Source organism: Drosophila obscura, unplaced genomic scaffold (assembly GCF_018151105.1).
Source record: "Drosophila obscura isolate BZ-5 IFL unplaced genomic scaffold, ASM1815110v1 contig_73, whole genome shotgun sequence".
NCBI lineage: Eukaryota > Metazoa > Arthropoda > Insecta > Diptera > Drosophilidae > Drosophila > Drosophila obscura.
In genome coordinates this window covers 9,611,389-9,628,385 of record NW_024542865.1, presented here as the reverse complement: position 1 = coordinate 9,628,385, position 16,997 = coordinate 9,611,389, and the positions used below count along the sequence as shown (strand labels likewise).

At 42.8% G+C, this 16,997-nt stretch overlaps 2 protein-coding genes across 7 annotated transcripts; one reads left to right on the top strand and one right to left on the bottom strand.

Annotated features, from left to right (window-relative positions):
- The first annotated feature begins 150 nt into the window (after window positions 1-150).
- On the top strand, window positions 151-8,968 carry LOC111068685 (cytoplasmic dynein 1 light intermediate chain 1). 4 transcript variants are annotated; one of them, XM_022358351.2, is made up of 8 exons: window positions 151-240; window positions 568-769; window positions 6,910-7,100; window positions 7,171-7,571; window positions 7,639-7,868; window positions 7,946-8,057; window positions 8,324-8,518; window positions 8,581-8,968. In XM_022358351.2, exons 2-8 carry the CDS (start codon window positions 672-674, stop codon window positions 8,851-8,853), a joined length of 1,500 nt encoding a protein of 499 aa, XP_022214043.1. In that variant the 5' UTR covers window positions 151-240; window positions 568-671; the 3' UTR covers window positions 8,854-8,968. The 4 variants fall into 4 exon arrangements, with proteins under 4 accessions (XP_022214043.1, XP_022214046.1, XP_022214044.1 ...); XM_022358354.2 differs by having other exon boundaries at window positions 219-240; window positions 571-769; XM_022358352.2 differs by lacking the exon at window positions 151-240 and adding an exon at window positions 256-351 and having other exon boundaries at window positions 571-769.
- On the bottom strand, window positions 2,177-16,829 carry LOC111068684 (armadillo repeat-containing protein 2). Of its 3 annotated transcripts, none has more exons than XM_022358348.2 (9): window positions 16,747-16,829; window positions 6,548-6,704; window positions 4,855-5,662; window positions 4,590-4,785; window positions 4,404-4,541; window positions 3,720-4,339; window positions 3,469-3,649; window positions 3,176-3,406; window positions 2,177-3,122 (listed from the first exon to the last, which is right to left on the bottom strand). In XM_022358348.2, the coding sequence occupies exons 3-9, from the start codon at window positions 5,307-5,309 to the stop codon at window positions 2,292-2,294; spliced, it is 2,652 nt and encodes an 883-aa protein (XP_022214040.1). In that variant the 5' UTR covers window positions 5,310-5,662; window positions 6,548-6,704; window positions 16,747-16,829; the 3' UTR covers window positions 2,177-2,291. The 3 variants fall into 3 exon arrangements, with proteins under 3 accessions (XP_022214040.1, XP_041451395.1, XP_022214041.1); XM_041595461.1 differs by having other exon boundaries at window positions 4,855-5,659; XM_022358349.2 differs by having other exon boundaries at window positions 6,585-6,704.
- Window positions 16,830-16,997: the final 168 nt, after the last annotated feature.

Here is a 16,997-nt window from a genome sequence, read left to right as displayed (position 1 = left end):
AACCTTTTAGGAACTTGTCCATTGTAAAAATTAGATGCCACCTGTCGATTTTTTTTACAAATTTGTCTTCGTATTTTATAGCAGCCAATCCAAACATATCAAAAGCGCAACGACTGTAGCTCGATACTATCATGATAGTCTCAAAACCGTCGATAGTAGAGGCCATCAGTAAAATATCGATACTATCGATAGTGCCCTCGATGGTTTGACACCTCTACTGAATTGCGAAGGAAGCGCTGCGTACGTACAAAAAAAAATAGCCCCAAAAGAGAAACAGACAAATTTGCAAATTGGTTGGCAGCAGCAGCCACGGTAGAAGTAGCAGCAGCTGTGCGTCGTAACAACACAAAAGTGAGGAAAGAAGTGAAGACACAGAAAGACGGACGGACGGACCGCAGTGCCCAGGCGGTGCATAAACAAATGAAATATTTAAATAGACATAATCATTCGTTGACGCTGACAGCGACGTCGACTGCACAGTGACACCTTGCAATCTGCAATCCGACCCCCGCCCGTAAACCCCTTGCCGTTTGTGTTTTGTTTGCCAACTGTTTCATTTCTCCGCAGCAGTTGCATCTCATTTGGAATTCGAATTCAAATTGGAATTGAGATCGGACCAGGAAGTGAGCGCACCAGCACCAGAAACAGCAACACCCACAGCAACAACAAGAATGGCTTTGGAAAGCGGCACACAAACGGGGAGCAATGCGCTGACATCATCCTTTACAACAAAAAAGAAGGATGCCGCCGCGGAAAAGGAGAATCTGTGGTGAGTTGAGTGCATAAAAATATAAACTCCAATTAGTAGAATTTGTCCTGTCCCGCTCTCTCGCGTTGGTCACTCTCTCTCGCTGTGAGCGAGCGCGGCTACCACTTCTCTGTCCCCCTGTCGACTTTCTTTAGCTGACGTTTGCAGTAGATTTGTGCTAACTGTTAACTGTCCCTTGCCGGCACACCCACCAGGCCAGCCGCCCTAGACCATCCCACCCACACCCCGCCCGCTCTCGCTCTGTCGCACTCGAGTGAGTGAGTGGTCGACCAGCTGATTGCCTATGCATGTTGTCATTTCCCTCTTTCGTTGTTCTTTCGTTCTTGGTTATATTTTAGTCTCTCTCTCTTTCTCTGCCTACTGCCTTTTTCTAGTTAACCTCAAACGTGGGTTGGCAACGTTTTTCCCAATGATTTGTTGCTGATGGCAATATTTAAGCGCAATAATTATTAAATTAGAGAGAGAGAGAGAGAGAGCTTCAGGCAGCCCATACATAGGTTGACAGAGAGGGACACAGAAAAAGAGAGCAACAATGTGGGGATGATTCACTTAGCCAGCGGCAGCGACGCTGGCAGCGCTTACCTTTTTCGCTTTATCAATTTATTGTTGTTGTTTTTTCTTTTCTGTTTTGCACACAAACACATATGCACATGCACAGGCAGTGAAGCTCAGCTTAGTGCGTGTTTCCTATCAATACTGATTCCAATTGGAATTCGGACAAACTTGGCCTGAAGCCATGGCTATATATATATGTGTGCGTTTGTGTGCGATGATGCTGTCATCGTTCAAATATGACTGGGTGTATGTGTGTCCGTCGTCTGGGGCTTTGGGTTACACTGGTCGTCACAAGAAATGGAACAATCCGGAGAATGGGAATTTCTTGTTCATTGTTGAGAGGGTTTGCTGGGAATGTTGCCCCGGTAACCGACCAAGGCATGCATAGTCCAAGGCTGTTCTATTCAGAGTAAACTTTTGTAAAAAGAGTAACATTTGCAACAGATCCATATTTTCCACTGGGTACGGTATATAAATGGAAACCGCCTAGATGGGTGCCATAGAACATAAGGTTTTCAAATAAACAAAGAGATTGTAGGACAAGTTTTTGTAAGAGAACCCTTTAGAAGCAAAATTTAATCAAATTAGGGTCGATTTTTATTGGTTTTAATAGAAATTAGGAAAAGAATTCTGATGGTGATTATCTTTGAGATTATCTGCTCATTGACACCCAAAGTTTCCATAATTTATCTATTAAATTATGAACAAATTCACTGATATGCTTTCGCCTGCAAATCGATAGTTTTCGATAGTTTGTGGATAAAACGGTACATTTGTCGACTTATTCCCTTTAAATAGTGTATTATGTATTTTCTATTACTAATTAATCAACTTTTGTAGCTTAGTGTCGTTTTCTTTTTAATATGTTTTATTGGCTTGGGATTATGTTGCTGTCAAATATAATGATGGATAACGTATGCAAACACATAGAAATACCAGAGACTATGCTGCTGGGGGGAGGCGGGGACTACATTTCCTCGATGAATACGTCGCCATCGTCATCGTTATCGGTGCGTAGTACCGTTTGCGGCTGCTGCCTATCGAAGTTGTTTTGGATACGCTCCAGCAGATCGGTGGCCACCAGAGCAAAGTCCTCCCACAGGGCATCGTGATCTCCGTCATCGTCATCTGTCTCCTTTTCCGTCTCCAGCTCGTGCTCATCCTCCCCAGGCTGCTCGTCATCGTCATCGCCATCGCCGGCATTGAGGCGATCCTCGTCGAGATAGTCAGCCAGCAGGTCGCTCACCTCGTCCAGAATGCTGCCGCTTCGACACAGAGTGACCGCGCACTGCCCGTCGATGAGAAGATTCCACAGGGCCTGGCACACGATGTTGGCCAGGAACCAGTCCTCCTGCTCCAGGGATCCACGCAGCAGCAGCGACAACAGTTCGGCGCCGCGCAGCTGCAGGAATGGAGCCCGTTGCTCGCCATCGCCCAGCAGATTGACCAGAACCCCGATAGCGCAGGTGCGCAGCTCGTAGTCCTGGCCGGCCGCCTGCCTGGTCAGTTGCTGTACCATCAGCGGCAGTCCGCCGGCCGCACAGAAGCAGCGTCGGGCGCGCTCGTTACGCGTGAGATTTCCCAGCACCCGGGTCAGTTCCACCTTGGTGGCAGCCGTCTGGCAGTTGGCCAACACCTCGGCCAGCGACGCGGACAGCTCATCGATGAGACTCTGCAGGGAACCAGCCGCGGCCGTGGCCGGGACGGCAACGCTGTCTGTCGTCTGTTTATCCTGATAGAAACACAAATTGTGCAGCGCACCCAGTGTGGCATGCAGGAGCTCCTGATGCTCAGCAGACTGCAAAGAACGAGAGCATAAGCGAGGAACCGAAGGCACAGATGACGACTCACCTTCTTCTTAGCCAACGAGGCGCTTGTGTGGCTGAGCAGCTTCAGCAGCACCGAACCCAAGCACCGGACATTGCCCAGGCCGGCGCCCACCTCGGGATTCACGCTCATATTGGCCACCACACGAATCAGCTTGATCTGGGCATCCAGCAGGGCCACACTGCTCGGCGAGCGTTCGCCCAGCTGCTCCAGCACATTCAGCAGATACTCCATGGCCACATCGTTGTGAAAGTACTGTAAAAGAAGGAAAGGAATCCCTTATTAAATGTTGTCTTGTATTGATTGTAGATGCGCACCTGGATTCTGGCAGACTCGTGCTTGGCCAGAATATTGCCCAGCATATAGCCCAGGCGACTAAGGACGGCCAGAAGTCTTTCACTGGCGCCCGAACTCGAGCAGGAGGGACCCAGCAGCAGGCCAATTCTGGCGGCATAATTGTGCAACGTCTCGCAGCAGTCAGAGTCCTCTGAGAGCACACTGCAAAAGAGGGAAGATAGAGATTAATCGTCATGTTCATCATGAGCAGAGTTCATCATTCGCCACGGACCTCAGAGTGCGCACAACATTGGCCTGAACCTCCAGCTCCCCCATGGACACCTCTGCAGCCCGAATCAGATGCGGACACGCCAGCTGTAGCTGCAGCTGAAGCCGTTGCTGCTGCTGTGAGACATCCGCCAGGGCACGCATGGCCGCCGACAGCTGGTAGAGCGTATGCAGCGGTGGTCCGGTCAAACGTTTAGTGGCACCCGCCTCATTGAGCATCTGCAGATGAAGGATCATCAGCTCCACGGCGCCATGGCGGGCGAGACGTGATACCAATGTCTGCTGTCCCGTCAATTTGCGCGGACACAGCACTGCCGCAGGCACAGCAGAGAGCGTAGCAGAAACGGGAGCAGCAAGGGGAGCCTTAATGGCTTCGCCCAAACCAATCCAATTGCGGTTCAGGGCATCATCGCGGTCCTGGGCACTGCTGGCGGTGAGGAAACGTATGCAGCCATAGGCATAGATGCACGCCTCGGGCTCGTCGAGGGGCGAGGCGCGGCCCAGGCCGTCAATCAGCAGTTCCAGCACATCGTGGTCATGGAACAGGCCATCATTCTGCTCGTGCCGGGCCACCTTGAAGATGAGTTTGCAGGCGCCCGTTAAATTGCTGCCCGTCACACGAAGCTGGAGAGTGCAGAGAAACGATTTTTGGGAGGAAGACGGATGAACAGGATGATGGATCACTCACAGCTAGCACCACTCGAGCCACAGCCAGGAGAACACGCGGCGAGGTACACTCCACGAGGCCATAGAGACCGCCCAGGATGAAGCCACGCTTGAAGTTGCGCTCCTGCTTTCTCACGCGTGTGTACAGCTCCTGCAAGATCTAAAGCAGAGATGAGGGATAGATAAATGGAGATCTCCTGCCACTTACTGCATTTATATGCTGCACTGTCTCGTTGGTGCACTCCTTTAGGCCGCTATGCTGCTTCAGCAGCTCAATCAGCGTCTCTGTGGTGGACTGCCCGAGCAGCGCACCGTTCCGTGTGGGCATGGGTGTCGTCGGCCCCGTGCCAGAGAGTGCGGGAAGTTGTCGTGGCGCTGGCTTCTCATTCTGTAGATACCGCATTCTGCAATGGACAAACCAAGAGTGAAATAATCAACCTCGAAGGATGCGCGGCGTACGGCTTGGCACTTACGAAAATGCGCTAGGTGGACGTCCGGCTAGGGCCACCTTGCCATACAGCACTCGACCGGGTTCGCGCGGTGTGATCGGACGACGAGTGCTGACCAGACGTGCGCCGCCAGTGGCCATCATTTGCATGGCTGCACCACCAGCACCACCGCCGCCGCTGGCACCTGCCACCGTTTCGCCAAGAAAAAGCTTGGCCTCGCTGATCAGCTCCGCAGAGGTTTTGCGTCTGCCCATGCCGCCCGCCATCGAAAAGCTGGTGGATTGTTGTTGATGGGACATTCCCAATCTGTTGAGACTCTGCTCACTGGAATGCGGCTTGCCACGTATCTGTTGTGGTCTCTCCTGCAGCTCGTGCTTCTCCTGGTGCTTCTGCTGTGGCTGTGATTGCTGTTTGGATTTATCTGGAACATCTTTGGGACGCGTTTCGCTGTGGGAGCGTCGCTTTAGCAGCAAACTCATCTTGGAGCTTCTGCCTGCTTCCTGCTACTCCTTGCGACTATTCAATGGGAATCCTCAGCAGCTGGACAGCACACGCGCTCTCTCAACTGGCACGGCCAACAGCCTTAAGTGTACTCAAAACGGCGATAAATGCCTGGAAAATGTATTTTTCGTTTGGGCCCTTTCGTGCACCATGCCAACCGGGGGTCCATGTCGCTGCCACTCTCCCCGCCGCTCCATTCACCCGACCCGAACCCGAACCCGGGTCGGCATGACTGTCAAGTGTGAAGTGAGCCACCCGCCACCAAATGTTGGAACGTTAAAAGTTTCGTTTACTATTACCATCAGTGGAGGCACAGTGGGACGAGTGACTGCTAAATAAATACATATATATTAATGCGGGCATTTCTTGGGAATACAAATAAAAAGAAGGGGAAAATTAATGGAAATAGGAAGAAAATTGCATGGAATAGCAGCAATGGATACGAAGTTATGGGATGGAAAATGGATAGGATCACTAGAAAAAAAATAAATGAAATTACATTTAAATGGATTGATGCCAAGAACTGCTTAAGAATGGTTTTAAATGCAAGAAAAATCAGCGAATTTGGATGAGGAATTTGATTTTGGACTCGAAAGAAAAGAAATTTCAATAAATTTCGGAAGTGCAGCAAGAAGCAAAAATTATTTTATAATAAAACTTGCACCACTGTGTCATAGGCAAATGAAGAAAAACCAAAAATACAATTGAAAAGAGCTGGAAAAGCGGGAGCTCGCAATCGATATTCCTGCCAGTTGGCTGTCGGCCACTAGTCGAGAAGGCAGGGCCCAGAGCCACAGTCAAACCAAGAGCCGGTGGGGGCCCGGTCCCGTCGACCGAGGTCAATTTGCATGTCCAGGCAGGCAGTCCAGTTGCGGCTGTCAGTCGGAAGGATGACACAAACACAAGTATTTCACGTCAATTGAAAAATATTTAATTGCTTTAATTGAATTGCAGGCAAATGCTGCGACGTTTGAAAAATCGCATGCAAAACCATATCAAATATTGACGACACCACCCGCTCTCCCTCAAGCGCTCCAAAAAGTAAATGAATTGAGCACGATGGAGGGGCATGGTGGAGAATGAGTGAGGCAGTGGCAGTGGCAGTGGCAGTAAATGTAGATTTGAATATGGTTCGAGGGGAACCAATTAACTTGATGGCGGATGGTGGAGTGCTTTGCAAAAAGAAGGGAAAATGTTGATGAATGATGGAACTGACCTGAATTTACGATTGTGCGCTCGTATTTCCTACCTACCATGTTCGTGTGGGGCTACCACTCTCAGGCAAGTGGCAAGTTTAAGCCCAGTTCTGGTATTGCTAGCAGTCCGTAGGAAAGTGTATGATTTCTTGATCATTAGTGGATCAGTCTGCACAGCTGAAAGACGATAGAGACGATAGAGAAAAAATAATTAGCTTATGGCTTTAAGAGCATTAATAGCAACGTTAAGACAATTTGTATGCATAAAGTAGCGTCGTCTAGTCATTGATTCTGTTGCTTCTTGAATCATCAATGTGCAAACGAGCAGCTAGTGCCATTTATTTGCCCTCTTTAATTTGTTTTCTGTTCTGTATCTTTGCAGGTCGGCAATATTGAATGAAGTACAAACACAGGGCAGCACAAAACTTCCATCAAATAAATCTGTACTAGTATTAGGCGATAATGCCACCGGCAAGACGACCCTCATTGCCAAACTTCAGGGTGTGGAGGATCCGAAAAAGGGTTCCGGCCTGGAGTATGCCTATATTGATGTCAAGGACGAGTACAGAGACGGTATGCGGCATGTCTGCCGATAGTATAAGCAATTATTTTATTACCTTATTATTATTATTATATTTTGCAGACATGACGCGTTTGGGTGTTTGGGTCCTGGACGGTGATCCAGGACACACAAATCTGCTGCACTTCGCGCTCAACGAAACGAACTATGCACACACACTCGTCATACTCACAGTGTCGATGACCCAGCCATGGGGCTGGCTGGAGCAGCTCAATCATTGGATCAAAGTCCTCGGCCAGCATATCGAGAGCCTGCCACTGGAGGCCAAAGATAAGGAGACGGCACGCCAGCGACTAGCAACGACGTGGCAGAGCTATTGCGAGGTCGGCGATGATCTGGATCCAGGATCACCAGTCAAACGGACCATGCGCAACAATTCGATCGATGAGGATGATCTGTTGCCGCTGACAGAGGACGCACTTATTACAAATCTGGGTCTCGATATAGTCGTTGTGGTCACAAAGGTAACTAGCGGGAGAGACTCGGTCTGTGGTAGCATCTAAGTGGTAATCTGAATGGTAATTTTATTAGACGGACTACATGACCACATTGGAGAAGGAGTACGAGTATCGGGATGAGCATTTTGATTTTATCCAGCAATGGATACGCAACTTTTGCCTACGAACCGGCGCCTCGCTCTTCTATACGAGCGTCAAAGAAGATAAAAACTGTGATCTCCTCTACAAATATCTAACGCATCGAATTTATGGCCTACCATTCCGTACGCCAGCGCTAGTCGTTGAAAAGGATGCGGTACTCATGTGAGTTTGGGTGTTTATACATACATACATATCTTCGCTTATTTCCAACCATATATGTGCTCTGTTTTTTGTTGCAGTCCGGCTGGCTGGGATAGCCTAAAGAAGATTAGTATTCTGTTTGAGAATATGCATGGGATCAAGGCCGAGAGTCCCTACGCAGATGTCATCAAGGCGCCGCCCACACGAAAGGTTTGTAGATTGTCCCCTTTGCCCCCCTTTCGATCGGTTGCTTTGCTCACAGCACATCTCAAGTTACCCAAGAAACATGCACCAAAAAACATGAGACTAAGTCTGTGAATGTTCAAGTTCGAAGCTCATTTGGAAATTATTCATTGGCTGTGATTTTTAATGTAGAAAAAAATAAAAATAAAGCAATCGCATAGTGATCAGAGTATTTGTTCCATTTAACCCCCCCACTAATTATTGAAATTGCCATTATTATTATGTTTCTTAAGGCGGTGTCCAATCGCGAGGTGGAAGTGCAAACGGAGGACGAGCAGACCTTTCTGGTCCGCCAACAGGAGATACTCAAGCAGGCTGGACAGGATCGCGGGGAATCACCGCTGCGTTCGCAGGGCGGCGGCGGTGTTGGCGGCAATAAGAGTGTGGCACGCACACCCGGCAGCACCGGCCAGAGCTCACCCAAGAAGGTTCCTTAAAATCTTTAAAATTAAAAAAGAAATCATTTTCTAATCGCGTTTTTGTTCCGCAGATTGATCCCAAGCTGACGCCAGCCACGCCTGGTGGCGAGGGTGTTCTGGCCAATTTCTTTAACTCACTGCTACACAAAAAGTCGGGCAGCCCGGCTGGCGGTGCTGGGCCACCGGGCACCGGCACACCCACAGGCACAACGCGCACCACCAATGGCACCGACAGCCTCATGACGCCCGAGAAGTTGGCCGTCCGTTCAGATGCGGCCGCCGAGTTGGATCGGCTGTCGCGCAGCGTCAAGAAGGAGATTGATATGTCACAGAGTGAGTGTTGAAATACAACACCAGCCAGCCCACAGCAGCCGCTTCTACAGCGACAGCACCAACAACAACAGAACCAGAACAACATTATAAGAAATCTTTAAGCAAAAAGTGGAATGCAGAGAGGCTCGTAAAGTGAGGGAGAAACATATGCTTGAGGGCAAAAGAAAGGGGCAACAGCTGTTTGGATCATTCAATGGCCAAATGGTTGTGCAAAGGGGGGTTTTGATCATTGTGTTTTATATCTTAGAAATGAAACAAGCATGTTTTCATTTCGGTTCCGTTTCAATTCAGATTTTAAAAATTCCCAAATAATCGTAATCGTATAATTGAAATGCGAAAACTGATGGAAATGAATTATATTGTTTTATTAGCAAGTGATAAAAATGTTTGATTAAAAGCTGACAACGCTGAAACATGAGAAAATCGTTTGATTTTTATCAATCGCTCCAAATAAGTTTTTAACAAATGAGAACTAAAAGTAAAGCACATTAAATACGAAACGAAAATCATTTCGAGTGAAGCGACAGTCCCCCAAGCCTCCCTTTCATTGTCATTAAATGACCAGAACCACTGAAAACCGTGTTTAAAATGAAACACCATTAAACTCCTTAAATGAGAAACTCATCTGATGGGTTCAAGACCAATTTCCGACTTTCCATCATGCACTCTATAATGGGTTATATTTTTACGAGCCTCCTGCGACTCATACTCAAAAAACGTTCGATAGGAAATGAAACAAAAAAAAAGAGAGAGAGAGAGATATATACAATACGGAAAATATTTGGCACTTAATGGTTCGGATTAGCGAAAAAATGTATGCTATATATTTTAAGTAATATTGTCTGCGAGGCATATTAATTCCCTTTGCTCGCTTATCGATTTGGGCCAGCGCATGTGTTAACGGGTCCAGAGCGGGGAGAAGATGATGATGGTATGAAGGAATACGAGTAATAATACAAATCAAATAAGTAACACGTTTTTTTTTTTTCGCGGGTCCACACACGTTTGTATAATAACTTATTTAAATGCTGTAAAATGTAATTAACAAAACGAAGGGAAAGAGTGTGGAACAATGAGAGATTCTAAATGTGCAAGAGCCCCCAGAGAAATCGTGATAGTGGGGGCCTACACAGATACACACACAGAGACACACACACGCGCCTAACTGTAGCTCGATAGCTTGTATGTATTTTTTAATTATATTAATTAATTACACTTACACAGACACACTCGCCTCTACACACCATACATACACTGTAATTGTATTAGTTTCCTTTCGTAAAACCGTAAATCCGTAAGCAAAAGAAAAACAAAAAGGTTTATAACATTATTTATACAACAACAAAAAAATTAATGTAATTTGCTTTCCTAAAAGTCGTAAGCAAAAAGTTTATACAAACAAACAAAAAATATTTATAAAAATCGATAAGAAACTGGAACACCCCTCTGGCCTGTATGTAAATGATCAGTTACCTGCCTATTATACCCTTCATTAGTTTCGTTTTTCTCCTCTGTAATTAATTTTAAACCTAATCCATTGATTCGAATTAAGATTCAAAACCGAATCCGTCAGGAAATGGAAAGAGACAGACACTTTTAAAATATGTTTTAGTGAAGAATTTTAAGCGATCGCAAGTAAATTGTCGCGAAAATGTTAAACGACTCTGAATCGATAGAATATGTTTCTTCATTCATTTTCTTTTTCAAATCTGTGTTCAAATCAAGTCCAAAACTCCATCAAGATAAATCAAGTTAACAGAGCGAGATGCCTAGATATGTGGTCCGAACCGAGTTTAAAAAATTTCCAATACCCAATTTCCAAGTTTATTGTTATTCTGTTTGGCACAAGTTTAGTTTTATCCTATGCCAAATGCATAGAAAAACTACCAAGTTTTTGTCGCATCTTTTCTCTCGTTTGTTTCTCTTTGCATCTCGCTCTATGCCGTGTGTCGTCAGAAGCAACCACAAAAAACCACAACAAAAAACAAAACAAGATTTGTGCTACAGAAACTATTTTTATGTATAAATAAAAAAATAATTAATTATATGAAATATATTGTGTAACATTATATATACATATATGTATATATATATATATATGAAAAAGGAAAAGCGAGATAAAATTACTGTGCAAGCTAAATGCAAATTGAACGGCATTCGACCTCCAAGAGCATCCCACATCCATCACGAGTCTTGGGCTATCTACGAGTAAACATGGTACGTGGAAAAAGCGAAAAATTTTGTAAATTCGTTAAAAAAACAACTAGGCATCAAAACTGCAAACAAAACTAAAATAATTTAAATAAAATTTTCCAAAAACACAAAAAAATTAAAATAAATCCTACAATGGCTTTTCTTTATTATGCATATCAATTAAAAGTCGGGGAAAAAGGTGGTAAATCTTTATGTGACTGAAGAATAGTTTCAAAACAACATCGTCAACTAGTGTTTTCATTACTTGAGTATAATACAATTAATACCAAGAAAGGTGAATAGCGTGTAAGTACAACTATAGGGATTTTCTGACGAGTCTAGCGGACACTTTGTACACTTAAAACAGTTTTTCGTCATTTGATTTAAACGTGGGCGATTATTCAATCAAAATATTCTTCAGATTGAAGAATTTCGTTAAATATTCCTTTTTAATCCTAGATGGTAATTCTTATTTTTTAGTACGTTAAGGCCGTTAGTGCCTAGTACAGCATACTGCATGGTTAGTGGTTAAGGTCATGCTTCGTTGGCGAAATGACGACCAAATATTTCAAATCAATCTCATTCTTTAAACACGAATTAAACCATATATTTAATGATGCAACTTCATTCATTCATCTCCTGGTAAATGAAAAACAAAATTATACAAATTTAAAACTGTTAACTAAAATACAAAATAAATAGTCCGTTATCAGTTACAACTAAATAAAAATATAAAGTTAAGTAGGAAATTTCCTTTCTTTATACAAGAGGCGAAGGGATATTTGTAGTGTTTTTTGCATAAATTTCTTTGAAGTTTGTTGTTTTTTTTTTGTAATTTTCCTCTTATGAGGTTAAAAAATCACTAAATCTTGATTTTTAAATTTGTTTTTTTGTTTAATAATATTTTCTTCTTAATTTGCATTTGAATTCAAATATGTAGTATCAGTTGGTCAACTACTCTACTCAACCAATCAATAAATACTTTATTAGAAGCTTTGAGCGTAAAAATGTTGTAAAATTGCGATTTCTTTTTATTTTTAATCCTATCTGGTACATTTTATTGGAACTAAAATTTAGCACGACTGCTTAAACAGGCTAAAACTAACATTCCAACAAGCGAACCAACCAACCTTGGTCAACATTTTGTCAATTTGTTTGCCCAAATGATGATATATGCCGCAAAATCCAATATCGGTTTCATCATCCGCCAGCAACTGTTAAATTTTTACCTCGAATAATATTTATTTTCTTACCTATTTTGATAAAAAACGAGATGTGCAAAAAAAGATTTTTGTAAAAAAAGTCACACCAAGTCATGCTATGTCGTTTTGACGAGGAAAATTAAAAAAAACTATATTTACTGGTTATCTTAATGGTAGTTCGACTTGTAAGTCGGCATACTGCAACAGTTCAGCAATGGCTGGAGCTTTACGAAAAATTAGCAATAAACGACAAAAAATAAGGTGATCACATATCTTGATATCTTCTTCTTATTTTCGTTATGACCATCTAGGGTCCATAGCCTATAGTGGCTTATGACCTCGAAATGAATCAAAAAACTATTCGTTTCAATCAATTGTGAACACATAATTTAGCTCCGCGACTTGAACTATTTTTCTTGAAAACCAACTAACAATGTGGTATTAAATTTATATCTGGTTATAAACTTTTTTTAACATTTGAGTAAAACTAATGGAAATTATAATAAATTTGCAATGCCTTATATTAAATATTCTAAATTTAAGTAAAACTTTTCAGTTTTTCATAATCAAAAACCCATCACACATTTATTTTAATAGTTTAAAACTAACATATTCCTTACTAATTTGTAATAGTATTTATAACATACATATAATAATCAGTTTTACTCAATTGATCAAAACGACGGACTTCCCATCAAAAAAACAGAAATCGAAGAGAACATTTATAGAGACTGTGGGTTAGTTGGGACTTTGGGATGGGAAAAGCAGCCCTCAATTGTACATTTGATTTCCGGGACTTTTATTAATGATGAGCCGCTTCTAAGATGATAATCGCATGAAATGTAAGCAGGAGGACGGAGCCACAGCACCTGGAAAATAGTACATATGTATGTATGGATGTACATATTTCACATATCAATGATATTTTCATTTCGATAGTGATTTTCCCAAGCGTTTCCCACTTTCCCCTTTCACACTCACGCCTCCGCACATCTGCCAATGTTTCTCTCTCCTGCTGTGAGGCTAACAGCTGGCTCTCTTCCACACCGGCAGCCTTGATAGCTCCAAGGATAACACTTTGCTTGACCTTTCTCTATGTGGCAGTATGTGTGTGTGTGTGTGTGTTGTGTTGTTTTGTGGGTGTGAGTGTGTGCGTGGGTTTGGGAGTGCGCGCGTGATAAATGATGACGCCAGTCTACCTCAGCCGCTGCCTTCTGTCAGCTTGCGCTACTCGTTTGATACTTATTGTTTCAGCCCGCAGCCTTTGAGCCAGGCGACAGTTTGCCAAGTTTGCTTCAGCCACATCCCGTCCTCCTTGCACGTGCTCATTTCGCTTATTGCCAGACCCAGACCCAGACCCAGTAGGGCCCGAACTGACTTAGCGCCTTTTCTGTGCCAGCCTCGATTCGGCTCACAAAATATTGACATTGATTTTGATTCCCTTTTTGATTTTGATGTGCCTGCTTGGCCTGCCATCCTTTGCACGTAGCTTAGCTGCTGCAGTAGCAGCTGGCACTGCCTCAAGGGTTGCATGTATCCTTATACCATCATCTTATGAGATTTTTTCTCTGCATTTTGATTGATACTGTGCTGCCAAAGTTGTCTCGGGGATGTTACAATTAAATATACATTTGTACATATAAACGGAAGCTGCGACCTAGTTTGAGTGGATACAATCTTAAATAAAACCTTTGAAATTCTGCCTCTAATAAACCGATCCTAAACGTATTGTGACCAAATCGAAAGCCATAGGAAAGCCTGATACTTGAATTTTACATAAATCTCTAAATTATTTAAATATAGTATTCCGTTTTAAGTTCATTGAAAAACAATAAATTGTTTTTTAGCTCCTTGATTAAGTTCATGTATGATTTATTTAATTTTATTCATATTTTGTTTGTTGCCCTTTACTTTAACTTTTTTTTAACGTGTGTGTATTTAATTTGATTTAAATATTTTATGGAAATTAATTTGAGCTTTTTTCTTGTTTTGATTTTGATAGACAATGAATTTAATTGGAAAATAATTTATGCGCACACAGACAGCAGCAGCAAAAATAAAAAAAAATGTAAAAATATAAATGTTACAGCAAATCAAATTTTATGTAATGTAATTAAGATTCTTTTTCGTTCGCCACCCACTCTGTCGGACACAAATCTAATATTAATTAGGTATTCCACAGAATTCGGATGGCTTCTCTCTTGGAAATGAATCGAACTAATTGAATTTGCATTAATTTTCCGTAGCAGAGGAACAGAAAGGAGACCGACCGAAAAATAAATAATAAATATCCATAAAAACCGGAAAAATACTGGAACTGGTGAAGGGCGGCCATATGTATGAATTATTAATGGAGCATCCTCCTCTTGGTTTGATGAGCAGCCCCAAAGAACTGATGCTGTTCCCATTATTCAATTAATTTGTTAACAAATTAATCAACAATTTGCGGCTAATAAACAACACAAAGCCGAGAATATCACAGCCTATTATAGTAATATGTATTCTAATTCCAGCTTCAGTCAGATTTTGACGCACACCAACAAGTTTTTCCAGAGCCAGTTTCATTTCTATAATGACAGTCTAATTGGAATTGGCATTAGATGGGATGTGCAAATGGAATGTCTACTAGTGGAATCCGTTCTGGGGGGAGGGTAGTGGGAAGTGGGAATTGAGTGTAAAACTTTTGACAGCCAGCGGCCTTGTGGATGCCGTCAAAACAACTTTCTGATGCGGAGCCGAATAGACAAATAAAGAACGAAAAAGCAAACAAGCGGAAACACATAAAGTCAGAGAAAGATGCAAAGGGAGAATACAATATAGAAATGAAATTTATCAATCTCAAATGGCGAAAGAAAAACCAAAAGTTCAAAATGAATACATGTTAAAAAGAATTCGAAAACTAAAAAATGGGGCAAGGTATGAGCAGCGTTTATATTATGGATAGGCGAATCTCTAAACCTGGCCAATAAATTGTAATAAAAGGGGTAAACAGATCAGAACACATGCTTATGTACATATCAGCTCTTGGGAAATATATATATTTAATTCTGTCAAACTGGAGCCCATTCTGCAAACACCTCTAGAGTTTTCCAATCCTTAAGATTTCAGTGAAGATCTCTTCGGTATGGTATCTTCCACGCCCGCAACGGGTTTGCTTGATTTAAGTGTTCTTTCTGAAAAATTAAACGTAGCATCGTTGAATCCCTATCGTAGCATCCACAGTCGTATTACACTCTCTTCGTGGTGGACCTTATTCTGGATATCTCTCTGCATCCAATGGACAGTCAGTGCATGATATGGCGGCCAGCTAGTAATTCCTAGAGACTATCAGCCTTCGCACGGAGTAGACATCCGTCTTTAATGGCACCACATTCTTAGAACGCCTCTGTCAATCATAAGTAGAAAAAATTCCTAATTTATGCAACATATTGTTGCAAAAAACATAAGTAAACGTGGCTAAGCTTATTGGTTCTCTGTATATATAGAAGTTTTTTAAGCTGAACTCCCTGGACCAAGCCATACTGGGACTGGGTTACCCCTTCTCTGCACCGGAAGCCATTTCTTTCGTTTATTTCTTTTTTGGGAGGAGAGAAATGTGTGTGTCCCTACCCAAACGATCTTGCCAGATGCCATTTAGATAGTTTTTGGCTGTAAGTGAAGTAAAAACGAAAATACTCGTAGAATACAAATACGGTGGGGTCGGACATCCGGAATGAGTTTCCACAAAATGGTCAGCCAACTAATTGCCGTTGGCCTTAATGGCTTTAATTGACAATTTTTGTTGTCCAACTGGGCAAATGGCTCTCTCGGACAAGAAGCGAAGAAACAATTGAAATTTTTGCACAGAAAAGGCGAACGAGCGGTCGAGCGAGTGGCTGGCTGGAGGGTGGGTGGCTTGAGAATAGATAAATGAAATTCTCTCTGTGTGGTCAAAGAGTGTCATGTGCATTTGGGGGAAGAGCTGCTGGCAATAACTTTATACAGTGCAAGCACAAGAAAACCAAATCATTAGTGTGTCCTGCTGTTCTGCTGTCCGTCTATGCTGCCATTCTTTGAAGCTGATGCTGAAGCTCCTGGCTCCTGGCCACCACATTTGATTTTATTTGAGCTGCTTTTTCCCCGAGTCCGTGTCAGTCCGTCCGGAAACTCAATTTGTTAGACAAATGTGAGAGAACAGAAGCAAGCAGCAGCACGAGCAGGAGCAGGAGCAGGAGCATGGGCAGAGCGAGAAAGCACAAAGACAAGACACAGCTTCAAGGACAAAGGCACATCCGCACTAGCATCCTATGTACATATGTATGTACTCGTATGTATGTGCATCCTAGGTCATGTCTATTAAAGCTACATAAACACTTTTCCCTCAATGAACTCGGACTGCAGCTCCAATTGATTTCAATGAAAAGATGACCACAACCAAAAAAATATAATACAAGTTTCTTATAAGAGAACCTTGGCAGAAGGAAAATGTACTTAAAATAATAAAAAGATACATGAAAGAGCCTTGCTTACCAATTTTTGACTGCAAAAAAGTTATTTCCACTAAAATTTGTTTTATACCGGATAATATTCCTATATTAGTTGCATTATGATATATGTTATGATATAGTCAAAATTTAAAATAGCCCTGACCATGGGGAAAAGTTCGATGATTAATTCTTTTACGGTGGTGTTCAAATGCTGGGTCTTGTCGGCACTAGGGGAATGAGAACAAAATATTAAGTAGTCAGAATAGATAGCATTCGAGTTGATCAAATCCCTCA

What these genes read in the sequence shown, in the direction of transcription:
- LOC111068685 (XM_022358351.2), top strand. Translation starts at nt 672, where the DNA reads ATGGCTTTGGAAAGCGGCACACAAACGGGGAGCAATGCGCTGACATCA. An exon ending in CAAGGACGAGTACAGAGACG is followed by an intron (nt 7,101 to 7,170) that starts GTATGCGGCATG and finishes TATATTTTGCAG; the next exon opens with ACATGACGCGTTTGGGTGTT. An exon ending in GCCAGAGCTCACCCAAGAAG is followed by an intron (nt 8,519 to 8,580) that starts GTTCCTTAAAAT and finishes TTTGTTCCGCAG; the next exon opens with ATTGATCCCAAGCTGACGCC.
- LOC111068684 (XM_022358348.2), bottom strand. Translation starts at nt 5,309, where the DNA reads ATGAGTTTGCTGCTAAAGCGACGCTCCCACAGCGAAACGCGTCCCAAA. An exon ending in CAGTGCAGCATATAAATGCA is followed by an intron (nt 4,542 to 4,589) that starts GTAAGTGGCAGG and finishes TCTCTGCTTTAG; the next exon opens with ATCTTGCAGGAGCTGTACAC. An exon ending in TGGCTCGAGTGGTGCTAGCT is followed by an intron (nt 4,340 to 4,403) that starts GTGAGTGATCCA and finishes TGCACTCTCCAG; the next exon opens with CTTCGTGTGACGGGCAGCAA.